Source organism: Bubalus bubalis, chromosome 4 (assembly GCF_019923935.1).
Source record: "Bubalus bubalis isolate 160015118507 breed Murrah chromosome 4, NDDB_SH_1, whole genome shotgun sequence".
Classification (NCBI taxonomy): Eukaryota; Metazoa; Chordata; class Mammalia; order Artiodactyla; family Bovidae; genus Bubalus; species Bubalus bubalis.
The window spans coordinates 51,446,553-51,472,757 of record NC_059160.1 but is presented as its reverse complement, the minus strand read 5'-3'; the positions used below and the strand labels follow the sequence as shown (position 1 = coordinate 51,472,757).

The 26,205-nt window shown below is 37.3% G+C and overlaps 1 protein-coding gene across 2 annotated transcripts in view; it reads left to right on the top strand.

Moving 5' to 3' along the window:
* The first annotated feature begins 1,043 nt into the window (after positions 1–1,043).
* Positions 1,044–26,205, top strand: part of WASHC4 (WASH complex subunit 4) — a 57,355-nt gene continuing 32,193 nt past the window's right edge. For both annotated transcript variants that reach the window (XM_044941404.2, XM_006056596.4), the window contains exons 1-14: positions 1,044–1,202; positions 4,139–4,278; positions 5,186–5,239; positions 5,337–5,402; positions 6,194–6,239; positions 6,690–6,757; positions 11,915–11,997; positions 13,493–13,535; positions 14,178–14,281; positions 14,868–14,988; positions 16,609–16,732; positions 16,828–16,955; positions 17,796–17,956; positions 22,380–22,506. In XM_044941404.2, coding sequence (XP_044797339.2) covers positions 1,142–1,202; positions 4,139–4,278; positions 5,186–5,239; positions 5,337–5,402; positions 6,194–6,239; positions 6,690–6,757; positions 11,915–11,997; positions 13,493–13,535; positions 14,178–14,281; positions 14,868–14,988; positions 16,609–16,732; positions 16,828–16,955; positions 17,796–17,956; positions 22,380–22,506 — 1,326 coding nt within the window. In that variant the 5' untranslated portion in view covers positions 1,044–1,141. The remainder of the gene's footprint in view (positions 1,203–4,138; positions 4,279–5,185; positions 5,240–5,336; positions 5,403–6,193; positions 6,240–6,689; positions 6,758–11,914; positions 11,998–13,492; positions 13,536–14,177; positions 14,282–14,867; positions 14,989–16,608; positions 16,733–16,827; positions 16,956–17,795; positions 17,957–22,379; positions 22,507–26,205) is intronic.

Genomic DNA, 26,205 nt, shown 5'->3' with positions numbered 1-26,205 from the left:
AATCAACCCTGAATACTGGTTGGAAGGACTGATGCTGAAGCTGAAACTCTAGTATTTTGGTCATCTGATGCCAACAGGTGATCCATTGGATAAGTCCCTGAAGCTGGGAAAGACTGAGGGCAGAAGAAGAGGGCTCAGAGAATGAGATGGATGGATGGCCTCACTGATGCAATGGACATGAACATGGGCAAACTTCAGCAGATGGTGAGGGCCAGGGAGGCCTGGTGGGCTGTAGTCCACTGGGTCTCGAAGAGTTGGACATGACCACACAGCTGAACAACAACAACAACAACAACAGGTGGCCACTTCAACTGCACTTCTTCCCTCTGGCTTTTTAAGAAGAGGTATGAATAGAGCCGGGGCTTCCCAGGTGGCTCAGTGATAAAGGATCCACCTGCCAATGCAGGAGATGCCGGTTCAGTCCCTGACTTGGGAAGATCACCTGGTGGGCTATGGTCCATAGGGTCGAAGAGAGTCGGACATGACTGAGCACGAAGCACGAAAGATGAGAGCTGATGAGTGCAAAATAAACAGAGTAGTAAAATTCCTCGTTTAAATGTGTTCATAAAGTAACTCCTCTTGCACATCGTTTTTGTTTTTTTTTCCCCTCAAGAGCAACCCGCATTGGGAGTGCAGGACAAGAGCGGCAAGAGCTCGGACGTTGGCGACCAGGAAGTCGTTGGCTAAACGAGCTTCTGGTAAGAAGTGCCTGGACGGCTATGTCCTATTGGACCACGCCTTCCTATTAAGCCCTCACCCCATCAATTTTGCCCTCTTTAGGCTAGTATGAGGGAGCAGTTCTTCTAGTATTAAAAAGTTACTGGAGACTGCAGGGCTAAACTGAAGGTATAGAGATATGGGGTGAGAAATGAACTGGATGGTTGCGACGCCCAAGTAGGAACGAGGGGACACCTAAAGGACCACCGCCACGGCTGTGGCAGCCTCCGCCGGGCCCCCCCCCCCCCTCGAGGACTCGGTTTCCCAGCGGCCCTCGCGGCCCGCAGGGGCGTCTAGCCCCGCTGGCCCTCGCGAGCGGGGGCGGGGCCGAAGCCGGAAGTCACGTGCTGCTACAGCCGCCGGGGTGAGGCCGCGGTCTTAGCCAAGGCTGGTTTGGGCTGTGACTGTGGGAGGCGTCGGGGTGATGGCGGTGGAGACTCTGTCCCCGGACTGGGAGTTCGACCGCGTAGACGACGGCTCACAGAGTAAGGAAGCGGCAGGGCGAGGGCTGCGGGTGCACGCTCATCGGCCCACCGACGTCCGGGCAGCGCTCCTGCGGGAGGGCTTTGCGTTGCGGTGGGCGCGCAGCTTTCTGCGCCTTGGGGTGTGAGAGGCACGCGTTCGCGAACCTAACTTTCGGGGTCTGGAGCCCCAGTGATGGTGAGTCAGGCAGGCCCGGCCAGGCTTGGCGTATGGGGTCGTCACTGTCCTGCGGAGCGCGCCGTGGCCCGGGGGCGCGGCGTGTCCACTTGGTGCAGCCGGGGCCCCGGGCGGGGCACCCCCGGGGAGGTCCGCATCCTGGGGAGCGGAGGCGACCTGTTCCCTGGTCTCCTGGGACTTTTGCCAGCCCTTCCAAGCTTGCAGTTTTAGGTGAGGTTGAGGTCGAGGTTCCTGTTTCGGTTTCCTGTTTTTCTTCGTTTTCCTCCCAAACCAACTTTGGGAAGTTTCGAGTGTCTTTGCCTTCATATTCTTAGAACTGTAGAAGGTAGCGAAACAGAACTCAAGCGTGAAAAACAAACACGTGAACATCAATTTTTTACCTTCCATGTCTTTTATTTACGTTTAATGATATTTTTGAAAAGTGATGCCCTGTGGTTTCCAGCGCACCTAGACAGGTTTCGGAAATTAACAGCATATCTCCTGCAGATTTTACTTCATAAAATTGGATTGGCTCATTTTAATTTAGATATCTAAATCCAAAACCTAACAAATTCAGTTCCACGTAGCCAAATTTAGAGGTCAAGCTATTTCATTGAAACTACTTAAGACGAATACAAATTCGCAATCTGTTTCTTATCTTTGGTAATATGAATCTGTATGGGTGATTTAAATAAGAGATATTAGGTCTTAACTGCTTGTTGAATTTGTTTTTTTATGTAGTTGTCTCAAAAGGTGTAGTTTTTAAAAATTACGTGTAAATTTTGCTTAATTTTTACAAAGACAGACACATTAGTTGTATCTAGATTTTATTAGCCTGTCAAAAGGGTGAGTTTAATTCAGGATGGTTAGCAGTTTCTCACAAAACTTTCCATGAGTTACTAGCTCTTACACAGCATGAGAAAACAATCCTGGTGATAGTGACAGGATCTTTCAACTTGTTTGTGGAGAGGATTCTGTTTTTGTTAAAGTGAACTGCACCTTGTTATGTATGAAGTTTTATGGATAGAGGTTCCTTACTCTGTATCTGTGAAATATTGGATTGAAGATATGTTTGGGTTTGAAAATGGTTCTGGTAGATTGAATCAGTTCAATCTGATTCACTCAAAGATATTTTCCACACAAAGATAAAAAAAGGAATTCAGTTTCTTGGAAGTGATAAGCATGTTAATAGGTTTTTGGAATTTAACTCTTGAAGAATCACTATAGAGTTCTTATTTCAGATCTTATTTTAACTTTTACCAGTTTAAAAACTTATCAGCAAGGAACTTTAATGTTATTACAGGTTTTCTCTTGCCTGCTACTTTAATTTCCAAACAGACTAAATGAATAATTCATTGGCATGTTTGTCTAGTGTTGTCATTAAGAAGTCATTTGCTGGTTAAATGCAGCTTTGGTCATTTTCTTTGTAACTGAAAATTAGATAGGTACTTGGGATTTTGAGAATCATACACAGTTTTTAAAATTTAAGCTATAAGGAAGGGAAGAGCTCTCTTCTCTGGGCCTGGTTTTCATTAATTTTTGGAATATGAATCATTTATATTGCTTTCCAGAATTGCCTAGATTAACGCTATAATAAAGCAGGAACCTTAATTAAATGGATCCACCTGATTCCAGGCATTAAGTTAACTAAATGAATCCACCTGATTCTGAACATTAGTTGCAAAATAGGGGAGAGTGTGAAGCTAGGTGTTCAGTGAGTTGGAACATACTTACAGTTGCTTTGCATTGCTAATTTGAGGAGAGAAAAGCTTTACTTTTTTAAGAAGTCAGCAATTGAATAAAGTAATTCACATCAGTAAGAGAATCTGAGTTGGAGTTGAATTTGCTCCCTTTGGAGTAAGTAATGATATAATGTATGGTGCTGAGTCACGTCAGTCCTGTCCCACTCTTCGAGACCCTATGAACTGTAGCCCATAGGCTCCTCTGTCCATGGGATTCTCCAGGCAAGAAAACTGGAGTGATTTGCCATGCCCTCCTCCAGGGGATTTTTTGAACCCAACATTTCTTTTATCTCCTGCATTGACAAACAGGTTCTTTATCACTAATTTTAATGAGTAGGGAAACTTTTTTGTCCAGTTTATTCCAGTGACTTCTAGAGTCCTCTATTAATGTGTAAAGTCTGTAAATATCAACACAATATTCTGTACTCAGTGTCCTTTACTGGCTTTTCCAATTCTATTATGATAATTAAAACAATATATCTTGGGGCATTATAAATATAAAATTAGCAATATAAATTTGGGGCATTACAGAAATATTATGATGAAGCAGATCTAAAATCACTTCAAAAACAATATTTGGGTGTATTTTTAGGCGTAGTTTACTGTGTAATTAAGCATTACAGTTAAAAATTTTGATTCTATGACAGCTCAGATTTTTGCACCTAAATAAGGTTTTTTGCACAAAGTAGTAGTTCATGATTAAAATAGAGAATTCGGACATTGAGTTGTCTAAGGCATTTTCAGATTGTTTAGATTATGGGGTAAATAGTATAGTGACTTTTTCATAGTACTTTAAAATTATAGTTTTAAGATGATTTCTTAAAGTACCATCTACTGTATGTACAATTATTATTATACTTGGAAAAGATAGAAAGTTCAATTACTGTTTAACTTTAGAACTTTATCTTCAAGAAGTCCAGACATTCCAGGGTGATACATTAACAATGCTTAGTATCTACTTTTCTGTGACTTTTGAGATTATTTGGAGTAAATGTCTTGTAATTCATTACTTTTCACAAACTTTTCAAATTTATAATTAGAAATTCATGCTGAAGTCCAGCTTAAGAATTATGGGAAATTTCTCGAGGAGTATACCTCTCAATTGAGAAGAATTGAGGACGCACTGGATGACTCAATTGGAGATGTTTGGGATTTCAATCTTGATCCTATAGCCCTAAAGGTTGGAATTTGTTTTATTTTTAATTTATGTATACATTTTCAGAACATATATGCCTTGAACACAGTGTTCAAATATGGGATATATATATTTTTATTTGGAGTCTAGAAAGCTAAAAGAAACTTGGAGAAACATGGTTAATTTCCTTTTTCTCTAAAACATACATGTGTGTTTTGTTTTGTTTTTTTTTTAAAGAATGATGCAAACTCCAGTCTTTGAGCTGACTTTTGTTTTTCATTATCAAGAAAATGAAGAGGGTTGGAATAGCATATTCGGGCTTTGTTTTCTTATTAAGACTATTTTACATACAGAAAAGTGTGTAGATTTAAAATATATTGTATAGTGAATTTTACCAAACATCTATCCCCTTGTAACTCATATCCCAGTCAAGATAAAGAATATTTCTGTGATTTTTTCAAAAGCTCCTTTATGCTATTTAGGGGCTCTTAATATGGGAGTGTTTTTTTTTTTGTTTTTTTTTTTTATATGAAATAAGCTGCTCTGTTCCATTTTGAAGTTGTTCTATTTTGTTTCATCTTTGAAACTGTAACCTCTTACTACTCAAATAATAACATTTTTCGAGCATTTATTATGTGCTAGACAACTGTCCTAAGGCAGCAGTGTTGACTTTTTTAATAGCAACTTTCCTGAGATGTAATTCGTGTATCATACAATATCTTTGGTTTGTAGTGTATCCATAGCCTTGTGCCACAGTCAATTTTAGAACATTTTCACCACTCCAGAAAGAAATCCTGTACCTGTTAGCAGTCCCCATCTGCTGTGGGACGGGTGCTGAGTACAGGGTCTAACACAGCTTTCAGTAAAATAGAGCTAGTCTCAATTTGTGTATTGAGAATTTTAATGATTTCTTTAAAATTAAAAAGGAATTTCTTTTCCTTTGTTTCTATAGCTTTTGCCTTATGAACAGTCTTCCCTTTTGGAACTCATCAAGACTGAAAACAAGGTACAGATTCCTAAACCTAAAAATCTATTTTTAAAAATGCTTTAATTATCTTCTATAATTTACTTCTTTCCTTATGTATTTTTCCTCGTGAAACTAGGTCCTAAACAAAGTCATCACTGTTTATGCTGCACTTTGTTGTGAAATCAAGAAATTAAAATATGAGGTAATTATTTGTACTCTTTAAGACATTAAAAACATGATTTAAAAGCAAATGTGAAAAAGAAAGCAAATATGTGCTTTTATATGTGTAAGTGTGCACAAATATTTCATGAAGATTGGGTGAGCTATATATTTATTTTAGCAATAATAATGAGACCATTCACTAAGTACTATTTACCAAACACCATGCTAACCCTCTTAACAGTGATAACCACTCAGGGAGGTACGTGAGGAATAGATGAGAAAATTGAAGCTTAAAGAGGGTGCCACTCATCTAACATTTTATTGGTAGTAATGGTTTGAGTCTGGGCCTGCATTCCGTCTGTATTACTTGTCATATATACTGGATCTTCTGGATATAACTGATTTTTTTTAAAAAGGTTCAAATTTTTAATGTTTTGTGTTTCCTCACCCGTGAGCCATTAAAACTGGTAGATGGTAAACTTCATCTTTTCTTCTTTAGATTTTTTAAAAAATTTATTTATTTTTCTTTTTTACGTTTTTAGTACTACATGGTTGCTTTCTCTCATGAACTTGTGAGAGGATGTCCGACAGTTAGAGTGGTCAGATAAAGTAAAGGCTAAAGAAATCAAGAAATAACTTTGAGTATCAGTAATATCTTTGGTATTCTAAAGATAGATTGAATTTACCTATATTATAAGCAGTTTTTGAAGTTAAGTAAATTTGTATGTATGATGTAGTCATCTGTGTGTTGTTAAATAAGGATAATGAAGAGAGCCTAGGAATTTAAAAACAAAAGCAACCTTTAAAATTATTTTAATTTTTTTTAAACAGGCTGAAACTAAGTTTTATAATGGTCTCTTGTTTTATGGAGAAGGAGGTAAGTTTTAAAATTTCACATTGTAATGTTGTGGTACTTGAAATAAACAAAGTTAACTGACAATTCTAGGACTGTTGTGATCATGTAAAGTGTTAGTGTGAGCAGTGAACAGTCACAGTTTTTTGTTGGTTTTTGTTTTGTAAACAGGTGAAAACCTCAGTGAACAAGCGGCAGCAAATTCTGTATAAAATTGATTTGTGAATATTTTTATAAATTACAAAGCACAATAGCTAGATGAGGATTTTCCGTGAATTCATTAAATAGTGGGACAGATGGTTGCTTTTAATTGTGTGATTAATGATTGTTTCATTTTTCTCTTTAGTGTAAAATTCTGTTTTTCATACTATCCCGATTAGAAGATGTCCTAATGAATAAAAATCATTTTCCTTTTTTGATGTTGATTCACTTTAAGATAAAAACTTGAAATATTCTTCATGTTGCCTTTTAAAGCTACAGATTCCAGCATGGTAGAAGGTGATTGTCAAATTCAAATGGGGAGATTTATTTCATTCTTACAGGTAAGTGGTTTATACTTTTTATTGAGTTTTTTTTTCCCCCCAAAAGAAGTTTGAGTAAGTCACGTAATCAGAAAAGAGTTCTGAAATGTCGTCAAATGCTCAGAAATTGTACTCTGAGGGTAAGGCACTTCGTTGGCATTGGATTATGTTTAAGGAGATTGTAGTTCCTGAAAGATTTTCATAGCATTTTTAGTGACATAAGCTATCAAAATAAGTTTCTTTGTATAATTTCATTTATGGACAGTTTATCACCATGCCTCTTAAAACAATTTAAACTTTGTACCTGGTAGGAAAAGATAATTTATGTTAGAAAAAGTGGCTAATAAAGATCATTAAGCTGATATATGGATAAGGATGAAGTTTTAAAAGCAGCAGCATGTGATGCTTTTAACCAGATGTTTCAATGTAGATATACTTTTCATTACTGTAAAGTTTTATTTTACAGTGTAAAGTTATTCTAGGTCTTTTGATTTATCAAAAGAATGAAATAAGTTCTGTTTCTCCCCTCCCTGTTGTAAAAGCAGTGCTTATATGACAAAAGCAAAAACTGGAAATCAGGAAACAGTAGCCATAATCCTGCTTACCTTCTGACTGTTGGATATAAGATTTGATATATTTCATTGAATCAGGCATGCTAATATGTTCAAATCTTTTATATCGTTACTACTTTGTTTTGGTCTTCCCACCTAATTGAGAGCATTTTGTTGTAGTTGTCCTCTATGATGGTATGTGTCAGTCAGGGTTCAATCCAAAAGCAAGTATCACACAGGATATTTCAAAAGGGGAGATTTAAAAGAGCTACCATTTGGTCCAGCAATACCATTCTTGGGCATATGTTCTGAAAAGATGAAAACTCTTAATTTGAAAAGTTAACGTGCACCCCAGTAATACAACACTGTTTACAGTAGCTGAGACATGGAAGCAACCTAAGTGCCTGTCAACAGGTGAATGGATAAAGAAGATGTGGTATATACATACACAATGGAATAGTACTCAGCCACAGAAAAGAATAAAGTAATGTCATTTGTAGCAACATGGCTGGACCTAGAGGTTATCATACTATAAGTGAAGGTAGGGAAAGACAAATATGTTGCTTATGTATGGGATCTAAAAAATAATACAAATAATTTGTTTACAAAACTGAAACAGACTCACAGACATAGAAAACAAGCTTACGGTCACCATAGGGGAAAGTGGAAAGAGGGATAAATTAGAAGTACGGGATTAACAGGTACACACTGCTATACCCAAAATAGGTAAACAGCAGTGATCTGCATAGCACAGGGAACTGTACTCAGTTTTTTTTATTAACCTATAATGGAAGCGAATCTGAAAAAAATATATTGTTGAATCACTTTGCTGTACACCTGGAACTAATACAATATTGTAAATCAACTGTACTTCAATTAAAGAAAATAAGAATATATATTAAATCTAGAGAAATGGTTACATAAGAATTGGAGGGCTGAAAGGAAAAACAGTGAGGTAAGCCAGAGGACGCAAGTATCACCTCTACATCTAGGGTGAAAAAGGAAAAAGTTTCAGGTTGTTAGAATCTGAGAGCTAGGAGGAGGAGCCCCAGGGAATTAGTATTAATATCATAGCTCTGAGGAATCAGTGCTGCCTGGCTGCTGCTGGTAGACTCTAAAATTGAATATTACTTCTGGGGTTGCTAAGAGTCAGACACGACTGAGCGACTTCACTTTCACTTTTCACTTTCATGCATTGGACAAGGAAATGGCAACCCACTCCAGTGTTCTTGCCTTGAGAATCCCAGGGACGGGGGAGCCTGGTGGGCTGACGTCTCTGGGGTCGCACAGAGTCGGACACGACTGAAGTGACTTAGCAGCAGCAGCAGCAGCAGTACTGAAAGAAGCTGGAGCCTGGGCAAGTTGTCATTGCTGGGTTGAACTGATCCTGCCTGGATTATGTTGATAAAAGCAGCAAGAAATAGAAAGGGTGTCCCTTTCCTGCCTTTAGGTCTCCTTTTAGTGCCACCTGTTGACAAAACCTAACAGGAAGCCTGCTGGGCTGGGGTCTGAGAAATGTTGATTTGCAAGGTTGAAGTGAAGATGTCAGTTTCTCCTTTTGGTTTTGTCAAATTTTGCATTTCTTATTTTGAGGATGTTTTGTTTGGTGCTTATGAGTAATTGTTAATAATTCCCAGTAAATCAAATTGTTTATTGTGTGATGACCTTCTTAAACTGTGATAATTATGTATATAATATATAATTACATACATATTAATAAGACTCTGATGCTGGGAGGGATTGGGGGCAGGAGGAGAAGGGGACGACAGAGGATGAGATGGCTGGATGGCATCACTGACTCGACGGACGTGAGTCTGGGTGAACTCTGGGAGTTGGTAATGGACAGGGAGGCCTGGCGTGCTGCGATTCATGGGTCACAAAGAGTCGGACACGACTAAGCGACTGATCTGATCTGATCTGATTAATTAGCTATACTAATGCTAATAAAAATCTATTTGATATTACTATCACTGCCCCAGCTCTATTTAGTTAGCATTTTCTTTTTTTAAAATTCTTTTTTATTCTTTCAGCCTTTCAGTGTCATTATATTTCAGTTGTGTTTCTCTAAAACTGGGTCTATTTGGATTTTGCTTTTTTATATAATCTGAAAATTTCTGTGTTTTAATTGGTTCTTTTCCTATATTTTATAGATAGTCTGTTATGTACCAGGACTCGTTTGTACCTTTTGCTTTGTGTTTTCTATTTGTCTTGCATTTTCTAATCTTTGCTTTGCTTTTATTAGATTTATAGAAGTTTAATAAGAAATAACTGGAGCTGTTTAAATAAAATTGAAATGCATTATTTTCACTTTTAAAACATTTAAATTATGGATCTCACAGCTGCATATAATTTCATTTTATACATTCAACAAATGTTTTGGGAGCCTAGCATATGTTAGAAACTGTGACTGGTGCTTGGGATACAGCAGTGCACAAAACCAACAAATTTCTGCCCACAGAGAGCTTATTGTTTAGAACAGCCATAAATTTAATTAGATTCTAAATAAGATAGGTGTGAGTTCAGTTCAGTTGCTTAGTCGTATCTGACTCTTTATGACTCCGTGAACCGCAGCACGCCAGGCCTCTCTGTCCATCACCAACTCCCAGAGTCCATCCAAACCCATATCCATGGAGTCGATGATGCCATCCAGCCATCTCATTCTCTGTCGTCCCCTTCTCCTCCTGCCCTCAGTCTTTCTCAGCATCTGGGTCTTTTCCAGTGAGTCGGCTCTTTGCATCCGGTGGCCAAAGTATTGGAGTTTCAGCTTCAACGTCAGTCCTTCCAATGAACACCCAGGACTGATCTCCTTTAGGATGGACTGGTTGGATCTCCTTGCAGTCCAAGGGACTCTCAAGAGTCTTCTCCAACACCACAGCTCAAAAGCATCAATTCTTTGGCGCTCAGCCTTCTTCACAGTCCAACTTTCACATCCATACATGACCACTGGAAAAACCATAGCCTTGACTAGATGGACCTTTGTTAGCAAAGTAATGTCTCTGCTTTTGAATATGCTGCCTAGGTTGGACATAACTTTCTTTCCAAGGAGTAAGCGTCTTTTGATTTCATGGCTGCAATCACCATCTGCAGTGATTTTGGAGCCCAGAAAAGTAAAGTCAGCCATTGTTTCCACTGTTTCCCCATCTATTTGCCATGAAGTGATGGGACTGTATGCAGTGATTTTAGTTTTCTGAATGTTGAGCTTTAAGACAACTTTTTCATTCTCCTCTTTCATTTTTCATCAAGTGGCTCTTTAGTTCTTCACTTTCTGCCATAAGGGTGGTGTCATCTGCATATCTGAGGTTATTGATATTTCTCCCAGCAATCTTGATTCCAGCTTGTGCTCGCTCCAGCTCAGCGTTTCTCATGATGTACTCTTCAGTTCAGTTGAGTCGCTTAGTCGTGTCCGACTCTTTGTGACCCATGAATCGCAGCACGCCAGGCCTCCCTGTCCATCACCAACTCCTGGAGTTCACTCAGACTCAGGTCCATCAAGTCAGTGATGCCATCCAGCCATCTCATCCTCTGTCGTCCCCTTCTCCTCCTGCCCCCAATCCCTCCCAGCATCAGAGTCTTTTCCAATGAGTCAACTCTTCCCATGAGGTGGCCAAAGTACTGGAGTTTCAGCTTTAGCATCATTCCTTCCAAAGAAATCCCAGGGCTGATCTCCTTCAGAATGGACTGGTTGGATCTCCTTGCAGTCCAGGGGACTCTCAAGAGTCTTCTTCAACACCACAGTTCAAAAGCATCAATTCTTTGGCGCTCAGCCTTGTTCACAGTCCAGCTCTCACATCCACACATGACCACAGGAAAAACCATAGCCTTGACTAGATGGACCTTTGTTGGCAAAGTAATGTCTCTGCTTTTGAATATGCTGTCTAGGTTGGTCATAACTTTCCTTCCAAGGAGTAAGCGTCTTTTAATTTCATGGCTCTGCATATAAGTTAAATAAGCAGGGTGACAATATACAGCCTTGACGTACTGCTTTTCCCATTTGGAACCAGTCTGTTGTTCCATGTCCAGTTCTAACTGTTGCTTCCTGACCTGCATACAGATTTCTCAAGAGGCAGGTCAGGTGGTCTGGTATTCCCATCTCTTTAAGAATGACAAACATATTCCTGGGAAAATCTGTATTTCACTTAATGTGTGCCAAGTCTGTTAATAGGTAGGGTTAAAGGTTATGAACATTTGAAGTTATTTCAGAGTGATTTCTGAAGACCCTTTCCATTCCTTGTCACACTTTCTAAACTGGCAGCTTTTGAGCTTCATTCATTCAGATGTTCATTTAATAGGCAGAAATTGAGAAGCAGTTGAAGATTAACCACAATACTGGACAGTGGCTATTCAAAGAAGGAGTAAGACAGTCTCTGTCACTTAGGAATTATATGAGCAGTGAAAGCAAGACTTAAAATACAAGGATGAATGAAATGCTATGGAGGCAAAGAGGTAGAAATGACCGTGGGAGGTGAGTGAATAACTGATTGCTTGAAGGATGCTTGAAGTCTTACTGCAGGTTAACTGGAGATTTTTACTGGAAAACAGTTTTATGTTTAGCGTTGTTAACATAAAACTCAGTCGGAAATAATGACATTTACTCAATTTGTAACATGTACTCAACTTGTCATTTCAGGAACTGTCTTGTTTTGTTACGAGGTGCTATGAAGTGGTGATGAATGTAGTCCATCAGTTGGCTGCCCTCTATATCAGTAACAAGTAATGGATTTTAAAAATCATTTTGCATTTTTAATAGAGATGCGGGGAATGTCTTTTCTTAAACTAGCTAAATATTTAAAAGGTTTTCGTGTGTTTACTCACTTATTCACTCATTCCTTCATTCACTTATTCAGCTTTCTTTGAACACTCGTGATGTTTTAAACACTCTGTGATGTGTATAATGCAGAGGTCAGTAAGACCGTTTATACTGTGGTGCAGGAACCCATCATCTGTCTGAATGAAAATGTTGACAGAATAATCTTTAATTGTAGAGAAAAGGGCTAATATAGAATGTACTGAGTTCTCTTATTGCTTCCCTTTACATTGAAGTATTCTTGGCTCATTAGAATCAAATGACACTTAAACTACTGAATCTTAGGGAGAGGGGACTAGATAATCTATAATTCTAATGATCTTCCAAGTTTGGATATCATTGCCCTAAATCAAGAAAAAGGATCAAATTGTCATGGTTAGTATTCCTAACCACCACAGAGTAATACCTTGCATTTGATTAAAACTTTATACTTAATTTTTTCCCACTCACTTACAATCTTAAAATACCTTTGTTTAGGTATATGATTAGAAGTTCTCAGTTGTGAGGAGAGAGAACTGAGGCCCAAAGGAAGTATTTGCCAAGATTCCATAGCAGTTTCAGTCTGATTCTTTCGGTCACCAGTCCATTCATTGTTGTTCTTCTTAGACCATGCTGCATCTTAACTCTCTTTGTAAAGTGGAAGAGTGTGTTGTTTCCCATTCTCGTGTGCTTCTGCTCTGTCAGATAAGCTCTGTTTTTCACTAAAGTTCTCATGGCAGAAGGGACTGACAGCATAGCTACCCTGGCCCGCCATAGAACCTGGTGTGTGATTCAGAGACCCGTCTCTACCACAGCCCTGTCCTAGAAAGACAAAGTTTATTTGAATTTTGTATTTAATTTTTAAAGTATTCTATCTTGCAGAATATTTTATATGTGCTTTAATATATAAGTATTAATTTATTTACTGTTGAGTAGGTTGACTCTCTGGGAAGTAAAATTGAATTATCCTGGGGCTTTGACTTTGGTGTAATCCCATTTGTATGCATTGTTTTCTCAGTAGGAATGAAAACTCTAGAAATAAACCCAACTGAAGAGAGGACTAGTTTCCAAATGCCAGTTTGGGTAGGATAGCAAAGATTCTAGTTGAAAATTGAGAAATTCTAATAGTTTAGAAATAAATGAATATCAGTTTTGTTATTTCTCTGCTTCATCCCAAGCTAGATGGGCCACGTATTGACGTGTGTCTACCCACTGAGTTGGGTATAGGCAAGCAGAGTACATTAGTTCTCTTCTTGGGTGTGGACTATGATAGTAAGCTTGTGTTGCATAAATTTTAGTGACTAAAGCCTAAATAAAAGTAAATACATTTTTAAATTCCAGGAGGCTTTTCCCTTAAAATAAACATGAACTGTGACCAAAAAATGAGGTTTTCTTTTAAACTTGGATGTTATTTTATTACAGGATTGCACCCAAAATTATAGAAACAACTGGAGTTCATTTTCAGGTAAAAGTAATTTAACTTGTAAAATAATAATTTTTCGCATATTTTACTTTGGCATTTATATGATTGGGGAGTACTACACTTATTGCAAGGCTCTTAAAGGATTTCTTTCTTTCTTTTGCATTTGTTCTCTCATTTGTGAACTTGATGAGGCATTATTGACCCACTGTGAGTGTAACTCTTCCTAGTATTGGCCCAGTGCAGACTCTCGAAGTCGGTGGTCCCCAACCTCTTTGGCACTAGGGACCACTTTTTTGGAAGACAGTGTTCACAGACCACAGGGGTGGGGAAGGGGGGTGAAGGATGGTTTGGGGATGATCCAAACACATTACATTTACTGTGCACCTTATTATTATTACATCAGCTCCGTCTCCGATTATCAGGCATTAGATCCTGAAGGCTGGGGACCCCTGCCGTAAGTGGTCTGAGAGAATCTACAGTAATGTGATTAAGGATGAAATTTGGGTGAAGGGTTTTCCAATTTTAGGCTGTTCAATCTTGAGGATTAGTAGTTTCATCTGTAGCTTAACTTTCCCACTGCTTTAAGTTAGTAATTATCCCAAGTGTGTTTAACTTTAAAATCCACATGAAGCTTAACTTCTAACTAGTGATTAAATGATAATCATTAAAGGTTTTTTTTTGCAGACTATGTATGAGCACTTGGGAGAGCTGCTAACAGTTTTGCTTACGCTGGATGAAATTATTGATAATCACATCACATTAAAAGACCACTGGACTATGTACAAAAGGTGAGCCAACTAAAATGTTTAAAATATTCTCTTTGTACAGTTAATGTATTACTAAAAAATAAATATAAATAGTACACATCCTTTAAGAGACCTAAAGATACATATTTAGAAGGATCTCATTTCAGATTTTCTTTGAAGACAGTAACCATTCTTTTAATTGCAGTGGGCTTTTTGAGAGTATGATATACTTGTATAAAGCATCCTAATTCTTAAAGTGTAGTGAATGTTAATTTGACTATTTTAGGACCCAGGTTTATTTTCCTTGTTCTATACAAGTAACATTTATTCTCAGCTTGGTTTTATTTTGTTTTATATTCCAAACTTTTTAAAGTGAAGGCATTTTATTTTATTCAATCTATTAGGTTTTCACTAAATTTTATCTAGAGAGTACCAGGTATCTGAATTGAAGATGATATAAAAAGGTATGTGATTAGAAATTTAAATATATTAGGATTGTTTTTGTTCAAATTTTCAAATGTGTAATGCCAAATAAATGATGACAAATATAGAACTTTGATTTTGGGGGATAGTTTTAATATAAGAATTTATTGGCAAATTGAAGGTCTTTCTCCTCCTTTTCTACAAGGTTACTGAAATCTGTCCATCACAATCCTTCAAAGTTTGGAATTCAGGAAGAAAAGCTAAAGCCATTTGAAAAGTTCTTGCTGAAGCTAGAAGGGCAGTTACTTGATGGAATGATATTTCAGGTATGAGAGCTATATCAGACTGTAATAAATGGGCTTCTGTTAGTAGACCCAGCTCAGAATTGTAGTGGGGTACTTTTATAACATATTGTTGTGACTGTATTTTTCTTTAAAAGTGCTTAAGCTTGAAACATTGATTATGTTGTAAAATATAATAATGTCAGTATCTAGTAGCTAATGAAATTAACAATATACTGGTTGTATTTGGGATAAAGTTTTTTTTTAATTATGTAAAAGGATAGAACTGTTTGAGGATTAATATATAAACAGTTGTGTCAAGCATTTTTTTGTTGTTAATCTCTAGATTTTAGGTTTGTGAAACAGCCTCTTAAAAGTCGGTTTTAATTCTTCCTACACTGGGAGTATAATTTGGATCTATACAATTCAGGTAGCCTCTAACCACATGTAGCTATTTAAATTAAAATAAATCACCATCTGCCATACTAGCAACATTTCAGATGCTAATAGCCACATGTAATATAATTATCACACTTGTGTGTGTGCTCAGTCGTGTCTGACTCTTAGCAATCCCATGGACTGTAGCCCTCCAGGCTTCTATGTCCATGGGATTCTACAGGCAAGAATACTGGAGTAGGTTGCCGTCCTTCTCCAGGGGATCTTCCCGACTCAGGGATCAAACTCACATCTCCTGCATTGGCAGGCAGATTCTTTGCTGCTGAGCCACAGGGAAGCCCTCACACCTTAAACTTACGTATGTTACATGCCAGTGGTATCTCAGTATAATGGCGGGGAAAGTCAGCTGTGGCTAACAGTCATACCAGTCAGCACATATGTAAAACATTTCCATTATCAGAGGAAGTTCTGTTAGATGGCACTGCTTTGGTAGTGTTCACCAGAAGTTGCATTACAGTACACCCTTGAACAGCATGGGTTTGAACTGCACGGGTCCACTTATATATGGATAGTTTTCAATAGTAAACACTATACTATTACACAGTCCATAGTTGGTTGAATCCAAGTATGGAGAGGAACTGTGGATACAGAGGGCTAGCAATAAATTATATGTGATTTGACCCCCACTTGTTCAAGGTTCAACTGTATATTCCATTTAAAAATCTATTTCAAGGTTACCTTTAATTTATATTTTAGATGGTCACAGTTTTTACAGAATGATCACAGCTCTTGTTTATACCAATGTAACTACAAATCCATTAATTTTAGAAGAATTTTTTTCATTGATTCTTTTTCCAGGAGGCATTTCTACACATGATGTAATAAAGTGCTAGGAGAGTAATTGTAACCAGAAAAAATAAAGTCTCTTCTTAAAAGTGTAAATTAAAATAATAAAGCATGCTTTCCCATGCTTCATCAGATACACCTTCTGTATATCACCAAGCACCACAGTGTCCCTTCATGTAGCAGTATAGATTTTCAGTTCCATTTTATTCCTTTCACATAACTGGTGCTCAAATATATAAGTATATATACATTTGCCATTCAAAAAGATTTAGATATTGGATTAGATTAAAAACTTGAGCCTCAATGTTAGTAAAATTAAAATGATGAATGTAGGATTTTATCACTATATTTAATTCTGTTTCATAGCATATTAAGTCATATTACTTATGAGAGTCTAAATTTCTCTAAACGTTTTCTGTGTAGGCCTGTATAGAACAGCAGTTTGACTCTCTCAATGGAGGAGTATCTGTGTCGAAAAATAGCACTTTTGCTGAAGAATTTGCACATAGTATTCGCTCAATTTTTGCAAATGTAGAAGCCAGACTTGGTAATGTAAAACGCATTTTTTTTTGTTTGTAAAGTTTTCATTTCCTTTAAAGCAGAACTATAAGTATACTCTGTTTTTCTCTCATGTTTTATAAGGAGAACCTTCTGAAATTGATCAGAGAGACAAGTATGTGGGAGTTTGTGGACTCTTTGTATTGCACTTTCAAATTTTTCGAACCGTTGATAAAAAGTTTTACAAGTCTTTATTGGACATTTGCAAGAAGGTAAGAATTTGTAACTTCTGTTTTTTTTCAATTTGAATAGATGGAAAAGATTTTGGATAAAACTAGATATTTTAAAATGTGTTTTATTCCTGCTTACAAAAATGATAATTTTTGTAATAATAGTTATAAAACTAATAGTATAATATTCATTTAAAAAACTGAGCTGTCCAAAATAAGTAACATTGTACATGAAAATACCCCATAATTCCGCATCATATAAATACAGATTAGTAGGTGCTTTTCTGGATCTTTTCCTGTACATTAACTTCCTATTACTACTTTTATCTCTTCTCTTTCTTTTCCTTCTATTTGTCATTCATTCCCATTATTGAAGTAGGAAAAATATGAAATAATGTTTTTTTTCTGTCTTTGCTGTTTCCATGGTGTGGCGCCTGATTTCAAAATTGAAAATTTAAATACTGTGTAGAATCAAGTACAGTGACCATGAGAGCCCAGCCATCTTGGATATGTATTCTGCATTTTTTCACTAATATAAAGTGAAAGTAAAGGTCATAACGATTCAAGTTTCTGTTTAATTTTTACATATTTTTGTTCATCTGAAAATCCATTAGTGTGTTTAAGTGTGTGTGCACATGCATATGTATGTTGTTTAATATTTAGGCAGAATAAAATTAATGTCATGTTCCACACCAGATACAGGAATGCCTTGCCATGATTCTGTGCCATGTTAACATAATTTTTTCACATTAATGAGTATCTTTTTATCATTATTTTTCTTGAAATAAACTGTCTTCCTTTGCCTGTTGTCAGACTTATTAAACAGTTCATTATTTAGCCTGCATTTAATGATTTCCCCCTTTATTATATTTCCTGTTTCAGGTACCAGCCATCACTCTAACTGCTAATATTATTTGGTTTCCTGATAATTTTTTGATCCAGAAAATACCAGCAGCTGCCAAACTTCTGGACAAAAAAAGTCTTCAGGCCATTAAAATACACAGAGATACTTTCCTACAGCAGAAAGCGCAGTCACTTACCAAGTAGGTTTTATAAGTACCCATAATGAAACTACTTAGATATTTTATATTTTAACTCTTACACTGATTCTGAATATATGGAAAGCATTTGAATTATAAGATCAAACATAGTTACTCATTACCAGAGAAAAGGCTGGGCAGTCTCTCCGATATTTATTTTCTAGGAGTGTGTTCTTGTTTTAAATGTTTTAGGCATAAACCTCAGCTTAAGATGTGGACAAATTATGTGTTATGGAAATACATATACATGTGCGGTCACTCATGTATACATACACACGCTTTTTTAGCAGGTGCATCACGTATTTTTTGTGTGTGACATGAAGTCGCTGCAGTAGATGCCATTTGATGAATTAAGAACATCGTGTGTACATGCTTCAGTGTTGATTTTTGCAAGATTGATGCCATCCTTTTTTTATTTTTATGAAAGTAATGTATGCATGTATTTAAGAAGTTAAAAAGTACTAAAGGTTCAAAGGGAAAAATAATTGTCCTCTGCTGAATTGCCCTCTATACCTTAGTCCTGTTCCCTAAAAGAATACTTTTAACTCCTAGTTTCTTCTAATATTTACATCTTTTAGCTTCTTTTCCTATGTAAAATTTCAAATATGCACAAAATAGAGAAAACAGTATAATGAACTCCTGTGTTTTCATCATCTGGCTCAACATTTAAGTTTACTCACTGGAGTATGTTGCATTCTCCCTGGAGTATAGTGCTAAAATTTTATGTTGACCTAGATGAAGATTTTAAGTGAGGTGTCATGGGACTTTGCCACTGGCCTGGTACTGATCACGGTTTTTAATCTGTAACATGGTTATATGATAATATGGAAAACTACCCACTTTCTGTTGATCTTCACTATTGAGGGGGAAGTTGCATCACTCCCGTACAGTGGGAAAGGAGGGGTATGTGTGGAATGTATGAGATCCCCTAAAGCATCTTTTAGTACTCCCAAGTCAAGTCCTGTGGTTAAAGGCACGGAGAGTGATAGCAACTCAATTCAGGCAGGACTGCTCAGGGCAGAGACTTCAGGGCTCTCCAATACATGCTAAGACAGAGTTGAGAGATGAAGACATAAGTTTGGAGTTAGATTACGGAGATGAATTCAGTAGGATGGAGAGACAGGAATCAGATTTATTAGCAATAATCTTAAAAAAGATTTGGATATTTTTGTTATCAGAGGCTTAACGTTCTTTAACAATGCAATACAATTGCTAAAAATGTCAGTTTATATTTAGATTACATTAATAATTATACCCAAATTTTGGAAATGAGTTGCCATGTCTAGGCTAGGGGCATTGATAGTTGCATTGAATTCTTACTGGTCACATAATTAGTGTTTGGTGGTGCAACATTTTAAGAGGGCCACAGAGTGCAGCATCCGTGGATGAAGCTAATCAGGATGTTAGATCTGAGAACCATGACCTTTGAAGACTCAATGGAAAAGTCTCTATATGGTTTGGTTTGACCTTTAAAAGAGAAATCTGAAGAATGATGTATTTTCTTTAAATATTTGGAGGGCGTTCAGGTTGAATAGGGAACAGATTTAATTCCTGTGTCTTCAGAAGTTCAGTCAGAACCAAAAGATGAACATGGCAGATATTAATAGTAATTGCCAACATTTTTAAGCTTGTTCTAGGCAACCCACTCCAGTATTCTTGCCTGGAGAATCCCAGGGACAGGGGAGCCTGGTGAGCTGCCATCTATGGGGTCGCACAGAGTCAGATACGACTGAAGCGACTTAGCAGCAGTAGGCCTTCTGCTAAAGGATTTAAACACAGTCTTACATAAACCCTGTAACAATCTTCTCATATGGGAAATAGTAAAATCACAACTAATATTTACCCTGTGCTTTCAATAAGCCACTATATTCCAGGAACTTCATATGTGTCATCTTTTTTAATCATCAGAAAATCCTGTGAGGTAGATAACTGTTGTTATGACCATTTTAAAAGTGAGAAAATTGAGATACAGAGAGAGTGACGTTATTTAAACAACTAATGTGGCGGAGCTGGGAGTTTACCTCTAGAGTGCAAGCCCTTAACTCTACTATAAAGTACTATTTTCATCCCATTTTCAGGTAAGGAAAATGAGGCTTAGAGAAATGAATGTTGCCAGGGCACACAGCTAGGTACATGTCAGAGAGGCCAGGCAGACCCGTGCCCAGCCTGCTCTTGAGCCTTTGCAGCAGAGTTGTGTAAGCTGCCCTGAGGAGTAATGACCTTACACCAGAGCTGCATAGGCAGAACACAGAGGACTGTCAGTCCAAGGTGTTGTAGGAACTGAGTCTTCTTAAGTGAAAAATTGATTAAGTTGACTTTCAAAGATTCCCTCCTCCCATATGATAACATTTTAATGTTTCTAAATTCTTTTGTTTCAAAAATATACCTACACAGTCATTGCAGAGCTCCTTTGAGCTGAAGGGGGCAGTGTCTTTTTCATTGTCATAACTCTGCCAAAGAAACCTCAAATTCACAACACTGAAGTAAAGCCCAGGAGAGAGGAGTCCTGCTTGAGTCTTGATCACATTCTCCTCAAAGTGGAGGCATTGCCCTGGGATTTGGCCCTTTATCTGTGTTCCAGACTTTTAAATCAAATGATCCACGAGTCAAATAATAAATTTTAGCACCATTTGAGTCAGAGTGCAACTGTTGGTGGTGTTTGTTTAATGGAATCCTGGCTCAGCAGAAATAATTTTTCTCAGATTTGATGGTGAGGTTTCACCTCCTTAAAACACATAGAATTAATTGAAATTAATTTATTGTTTTTAAAATAAAAGAGTAGTATACCTTAAATAGTTGTGCCCTGAAAGTTCTCATCTTGAGTGATTTGATATGCTTTGATAGAGTGATGTAGTGTTAATAAGCAACCTGCTTAGTAGAATTTTATTACTGATTGGGACAGTAGTTTCCTAGATTTGGGCTTAAGTCCTGGCTCAGCTGAGTACTAGTATGATGTTGGGCCCATTACTTAATTTCCCTGTTTGTCAATTTCCTGTTCTGTAAAATGGAGATCATAATATGTTAGTTACCTCACAAGGTTAATGTGAGGATGGAATGAGTTAATTTGTGTAAAGTGCTTATAACAGTGATTGGGCATTTAGTAAGCATTCAGTAAATGTTAGCTTTTATTTTCAGATTCTAAATACTTCCATTGTGGTTCCAGCTGTCATCTCCTTTCCTCTGCATTATCATAGGAACTTCCTAAGTGGTTTTCCTGCTTTTGCCATTGTCCCCTATATAGTTTATTTGCAGTATGCCAACCAAAATGATACTGATCCTCCTCAGAGTTAGAGTAGGTCAGTCTGCTCAAATCCGCTCGCAGGTATCCCCAACCTTCAGGATCTAATGCCTTGATGGCCTGAGGTGGAGCTGATATAATAATAGAAATAAAGTGCACAATAAATGCAGTGTGCTTGCATCATCCCATAACCATTCACCCCCGCTCCCCCAGGCTGTGGGAAAATCATCTTCCATAACAATGGTCCCTGGTACCAACAAGGTTGAGTCTAAAGGGGGGCTTCCTTGGTGGCTCAGAAGGTAAAGCGTCTGGGAGACTCAGGTTCGATCCCTGGGTCAGGAAGATCCCCTGGAGAAGGAAATGGCAACCCACTCCAGTACTCTTGCCTGGAAAATTCCATGGATGGAGGAGCCTGGTAAGTTACAGTCCATGGGATTGCAAAGAGTTGCACACGACTGAGCAGCTTCACTTCAGAGGCGTTCCACTGAAGTCCTTACCTTATACAAATCCCTTTCTACTCTCCACTTTACCTGTTCCTCCAACCCACTCACCCCTGTGTATCTCTGATCTCCTTTTCTGTTCTCACCCCTCCTCTCTGCTCTTCAGTCATCCTGACTTCTTTTAGTACTTGAACATGGCACACACTCTTCTGTTTTGAGATGATTGCATTTGTTGTTTACTTTCCTAAAATTCTCATCTGTTGAATATTTGCATGGTTTACTTATTTATCTCCTTCAAATCTTGGCTCACGATCACTTTTTCAATAAGGCTTCTTTGATCACTGTGTTAAAAATTGTACTTGCTGCCCCAGTCACTTTTCCCTGCTGTAGTTTTTCCGTAGCACATATCTGACATCTCAGAGTTCAGTTACTGATTGCTTTATTGCACAGCTCTTCTTTCTAGAATGTAAGCTTCATGGCAGCAGAGATTTTTGTCTATTTTGTTTAGTGCTGTTTTTTGTTTTTAGTACTGAAAAACAGTGCCTGGCCTGTATAGACATTCAGTGAATATTTGTTGCTTAAGTAAATTATGTGTGTATGTATAACATGTATATTTCGAAAATCTGGAAAAAAAAATCTGAAAGATGAATTGACTGCTGCCAGGAAATATTTTATTGTAGCCAGTATGAAGAAATGGAAGTAAATTTTCTTTCCTGTGCTGAATAACCTCAATATTTTCCTTTGTTAGAGATGTACAGTCTTACTACGTCTTTGTGAGTTCATGGATGATGAAAATGGAATCTATTTTATCTAAAGAGCAGAGAATGGATAAATTTGCCGAAGACCTCACCAGTAGATGTAATGTTTTTATACAGGTAGTTGCATCTTCTTTCTTAGAATGTTTGGATCATTTATTTGTTAATCCAGTGTGCAGAAGGTACACTGTGAAAGAACTGTGAAGGGTAGAATATGTTTTTGTGTTTAAAACTGAAATTGATTTGGTTATGTAAGTTTAAGTCTGTGTGACTTGTTTAGATTTTCTAATATATGCTTTTAATATATGCATCTAATATATTCAAATCTACATTCCTTCTAAGTCCTGACTTCTTAGCTGCATCCCATAAGTTTTGATGTGTTGTATCTATTATTCTTTACTTCAGAATACTTAAAAAAAATCATTGTGATTTCTTCTTTGCTCTTTTGACTGTTTTGAAATAGAATTCTTCATTTCCAAATGTATGAGGATTTCCTAGTTACCATTGTATTATTGATTTCTCCCAGTATGAAAATATTTTCAGTATTGAAGTTTGTTCAGATTTGCATTGTGGATCGGGCTGTGGACAACTTTGGCAAACATTTCATGGTACACTTAAAAAGAACGTAGTTTGCTTTTTGTTGGTCATTGTATTTTATGTATATCAAGTAGGATCATATTTAATTATTTCGTCTGAATATTCTGTCAGTTACTGAGATAATTGGGTGGGAATCTCCCACTGTGTTATAGATTTGTTTTATTTATCCTTTGTAGCTTCGTCAACTTTCATTTTATGTGTTTTGAGACTAAATAGGCACATAACATTTAGAATTGTTATAGCTTAGTGGTGAGTCAAACCTTTTAGCATATCTGGTAATGCTTTTTGTCATAGGTCTCTTTTGTGTGATAGTAACATAGCTGTACCAGTTTTCTTTTAATTAGGTCTATCCGCAAGGTCCATCTGTTACTATCCTTTTATTTTCAACCTGTTTGGCTCCTTTATTTAATGTGTGTCTCCTTTCAGTTCAGTTCAGTTGCTGAGTTGTGTCCAACTCTTTGCGACCCCATGAATTGCAGTACGCCAGGCCTCCCTGTCCATCACCAACTCCTGGAGTTCACCCAAACTCCTGTCCATCAAGTCGGTCATGCCATCCAACCATCTCATGCTCTGTCGTCCCCTTCTCCTCCTGCCCCCAATCCCTCCCAGCATCAGAGTCTTTTCCAATGAGTCAGCTCTTCGCATGAGGTGGCCAAAGTACTGGAGTTTCAGTTTTAGCATCAGTCCTTCCAAAGAACACCCAGGACTGATCTCCTTTAGAATGGACTGGTTGGATCTCCTTGCAGTCCAAGGGACTCTCAAGAGTCGTCTCCAACACCACAGTTCAAAAGCATCAATTCTTTGGCGCTCAGCTTTCTTCACAGTCCAACTTTCACATCCATACACGACCACTGGAAAAACCATAGCCTTGACTAGACAGACCTTTGTTGGCAAATAATGTCTCTGCTTTTCAATACACTACCTAGGTTGGTCATAACTTTCCTTCCAAGGAGTAAGCGTCTTTTAATTTCATGGCTGCAGTCACCATCTGCAGTGATTTTGGAGCCCAAATAAATAAAGTCTGACGCTGTTTCCACTGTTTCCCCATGTATTTCCCATGAAGTGATGGGACCAGATGCCATGATCTTAGTTTTCTGAATGTTGAGCTTTAAGCCAACTTTTTCACTCTCCTCTTTCACTTTCATCAAGAGGCTTTTTAGTTCCTCTTCACTTTCTGCCATAAGGGTGGTGTCATCTGCATATCTGAGGTTATTGATATTTCTCCTGGCAATCTTGATTTCAGCTTGTGCTTCTTCCAGTCCAGCGTTTCTCATGATATACTCTGCATATAAGTTAAATAAGCAGGGTGACAATATATAGCCTTGACGTACTCCTTTTCCTATTTGGAACCAGTCTGTTGTTCCATGTCCAGTTCTAACTGTTGGCTTCCTGACCTGCATATAGGTTTCCAAGAGGCAGGTCAAGTGCTCTGATATTCCCATCTCTTTCAGAATTTCCCACAGTTGATTGTGATCCACACAGTCAAAGGCTTTGGCATAGTCAGTAAAGCAGAAATAGATGTTTTTCTGGAACTCGCTTGCTTTTTAGATGATCCAGCAGATGTTGGCAATTTGATCTCTGGTTACTCTGCCTTTTCTAAAACTAGCTTGAACATCTGGAAGTTCACGGTTCACGTATTGCTGAAGCTTGGCTTGGAGAATTTTGAGGATTACTTTACTAGCGTGTGAGATGAGTGCAATTGTGCGGTAGTTTGAGCATTCTTTGGCTTTGCCTTTCTTTGGGATTGGAATGAAAACTGACCTTTTCCAGTCCTGTGGCCACTGCTGAGTTTTCCAAATGTGCTGACATATTGAGTGCAGCACTTTCACAGCATCATCTTTCAGGATTTGAAAGAGCTCAACTGGAATTCCATCACCTCCACTAGCTTTGTTCGTAGTGATGCTTTCTAAGGCCCACTTGACTTCACATTCCAGGATGTCTGGCTCTAGGTGAGTGATCACACCATTGTGATCATCTTGGTCATGTTTAAGCAACATGTATTTCTCCCCAATGAAACTCTTATGTATGTCAATACTGATACTCATATTTAATTAGCACCTGATTAATGCTTTCTATTTGTTTATATTCTTTTCTTGCTGTCTTTTGAATTATTTTTATTTATTTTATTTTTCCTTCTGTTGCTTTCATTCAGTATTTTACTGTTCTTTTAGTGGTTACTGTAGAGATTTTAAGATGCATTATTGAACATTCAACTCCAATATAAATGAGTAATTCACTTTCCAGACAGTATAAGGCTCTTAAGCCCTTTTAATTCTATTTACCCCTTCTCACCTGTGCTCCTGTTGTGTATTTTGATTCTATGTATGTTTTAAACCATGTAAGGCATTGTTGCTATTGTTTTTAGTAGTATTCATTTAGATTTACCCATATATTTACCTGTTCTGTTGCTTTTTATCCTTCTTGAATCCCCTCATCTTTCTACTTGTGGAATACCTGTTAAAATTTAACTTAATTTTTTGTTTTCTGGCTTCCTTTGTTTTTGTTGAGAAGGCAGCTGTCAGTTTTGCTGTTTTTTTTCAATATATGTCTTTGTTGGATTGCTTATAAAATATACTTCTTGGTTTTTAAGCAATATTTTTTGATGTACCTACATGAGGTTTTCTATGTGTTTTTGGTACTTGGGATTTGTAAAGCTTGTGGAATTTGTGGAAAGTTCTCAGTCATCAACTCCTTAAGTATTGTTCCTGTTATATTATCTTTTTAAATTATTTTTTCATCTAACCTACTACTAAACCCATCTACTGGCTTTAAAAATTTTTTATTAGTTCTTAATTTTAATTACTTTTCAGTTTGTTTCTTTTTTATAGTTTCCAATTTTCTGAAATAATTTTGTGTTCTATTTCCTTCTGCATACATAGTGTAATTACTTTGAAGCCCATGTCCAATAATTGCTAGTTATTTCTATTATCTATTTGTTGTTTGTTTTTTGAATATATCTTATCTCTTTGTGTGCCTGGTGATTTGTAATAACACAAATTGTATATAAAACTATAGACATAATTTGAAGATCTAGGTATTGTTTTTCTTCCTCCAGAGAGGATTTAATATTTGCTTCCAATACGCATTAGTCTAGGACAACTGGTAACTGAGATTACCTCAGCCCGGTCATGGGTTTAGATCATCGTAAATCGGGACCTAAATTGTATGATGGCTGTTTTTTTCTAGTTCACCCTTACTTTTTGCGGGTAGTTTTTAAGAATC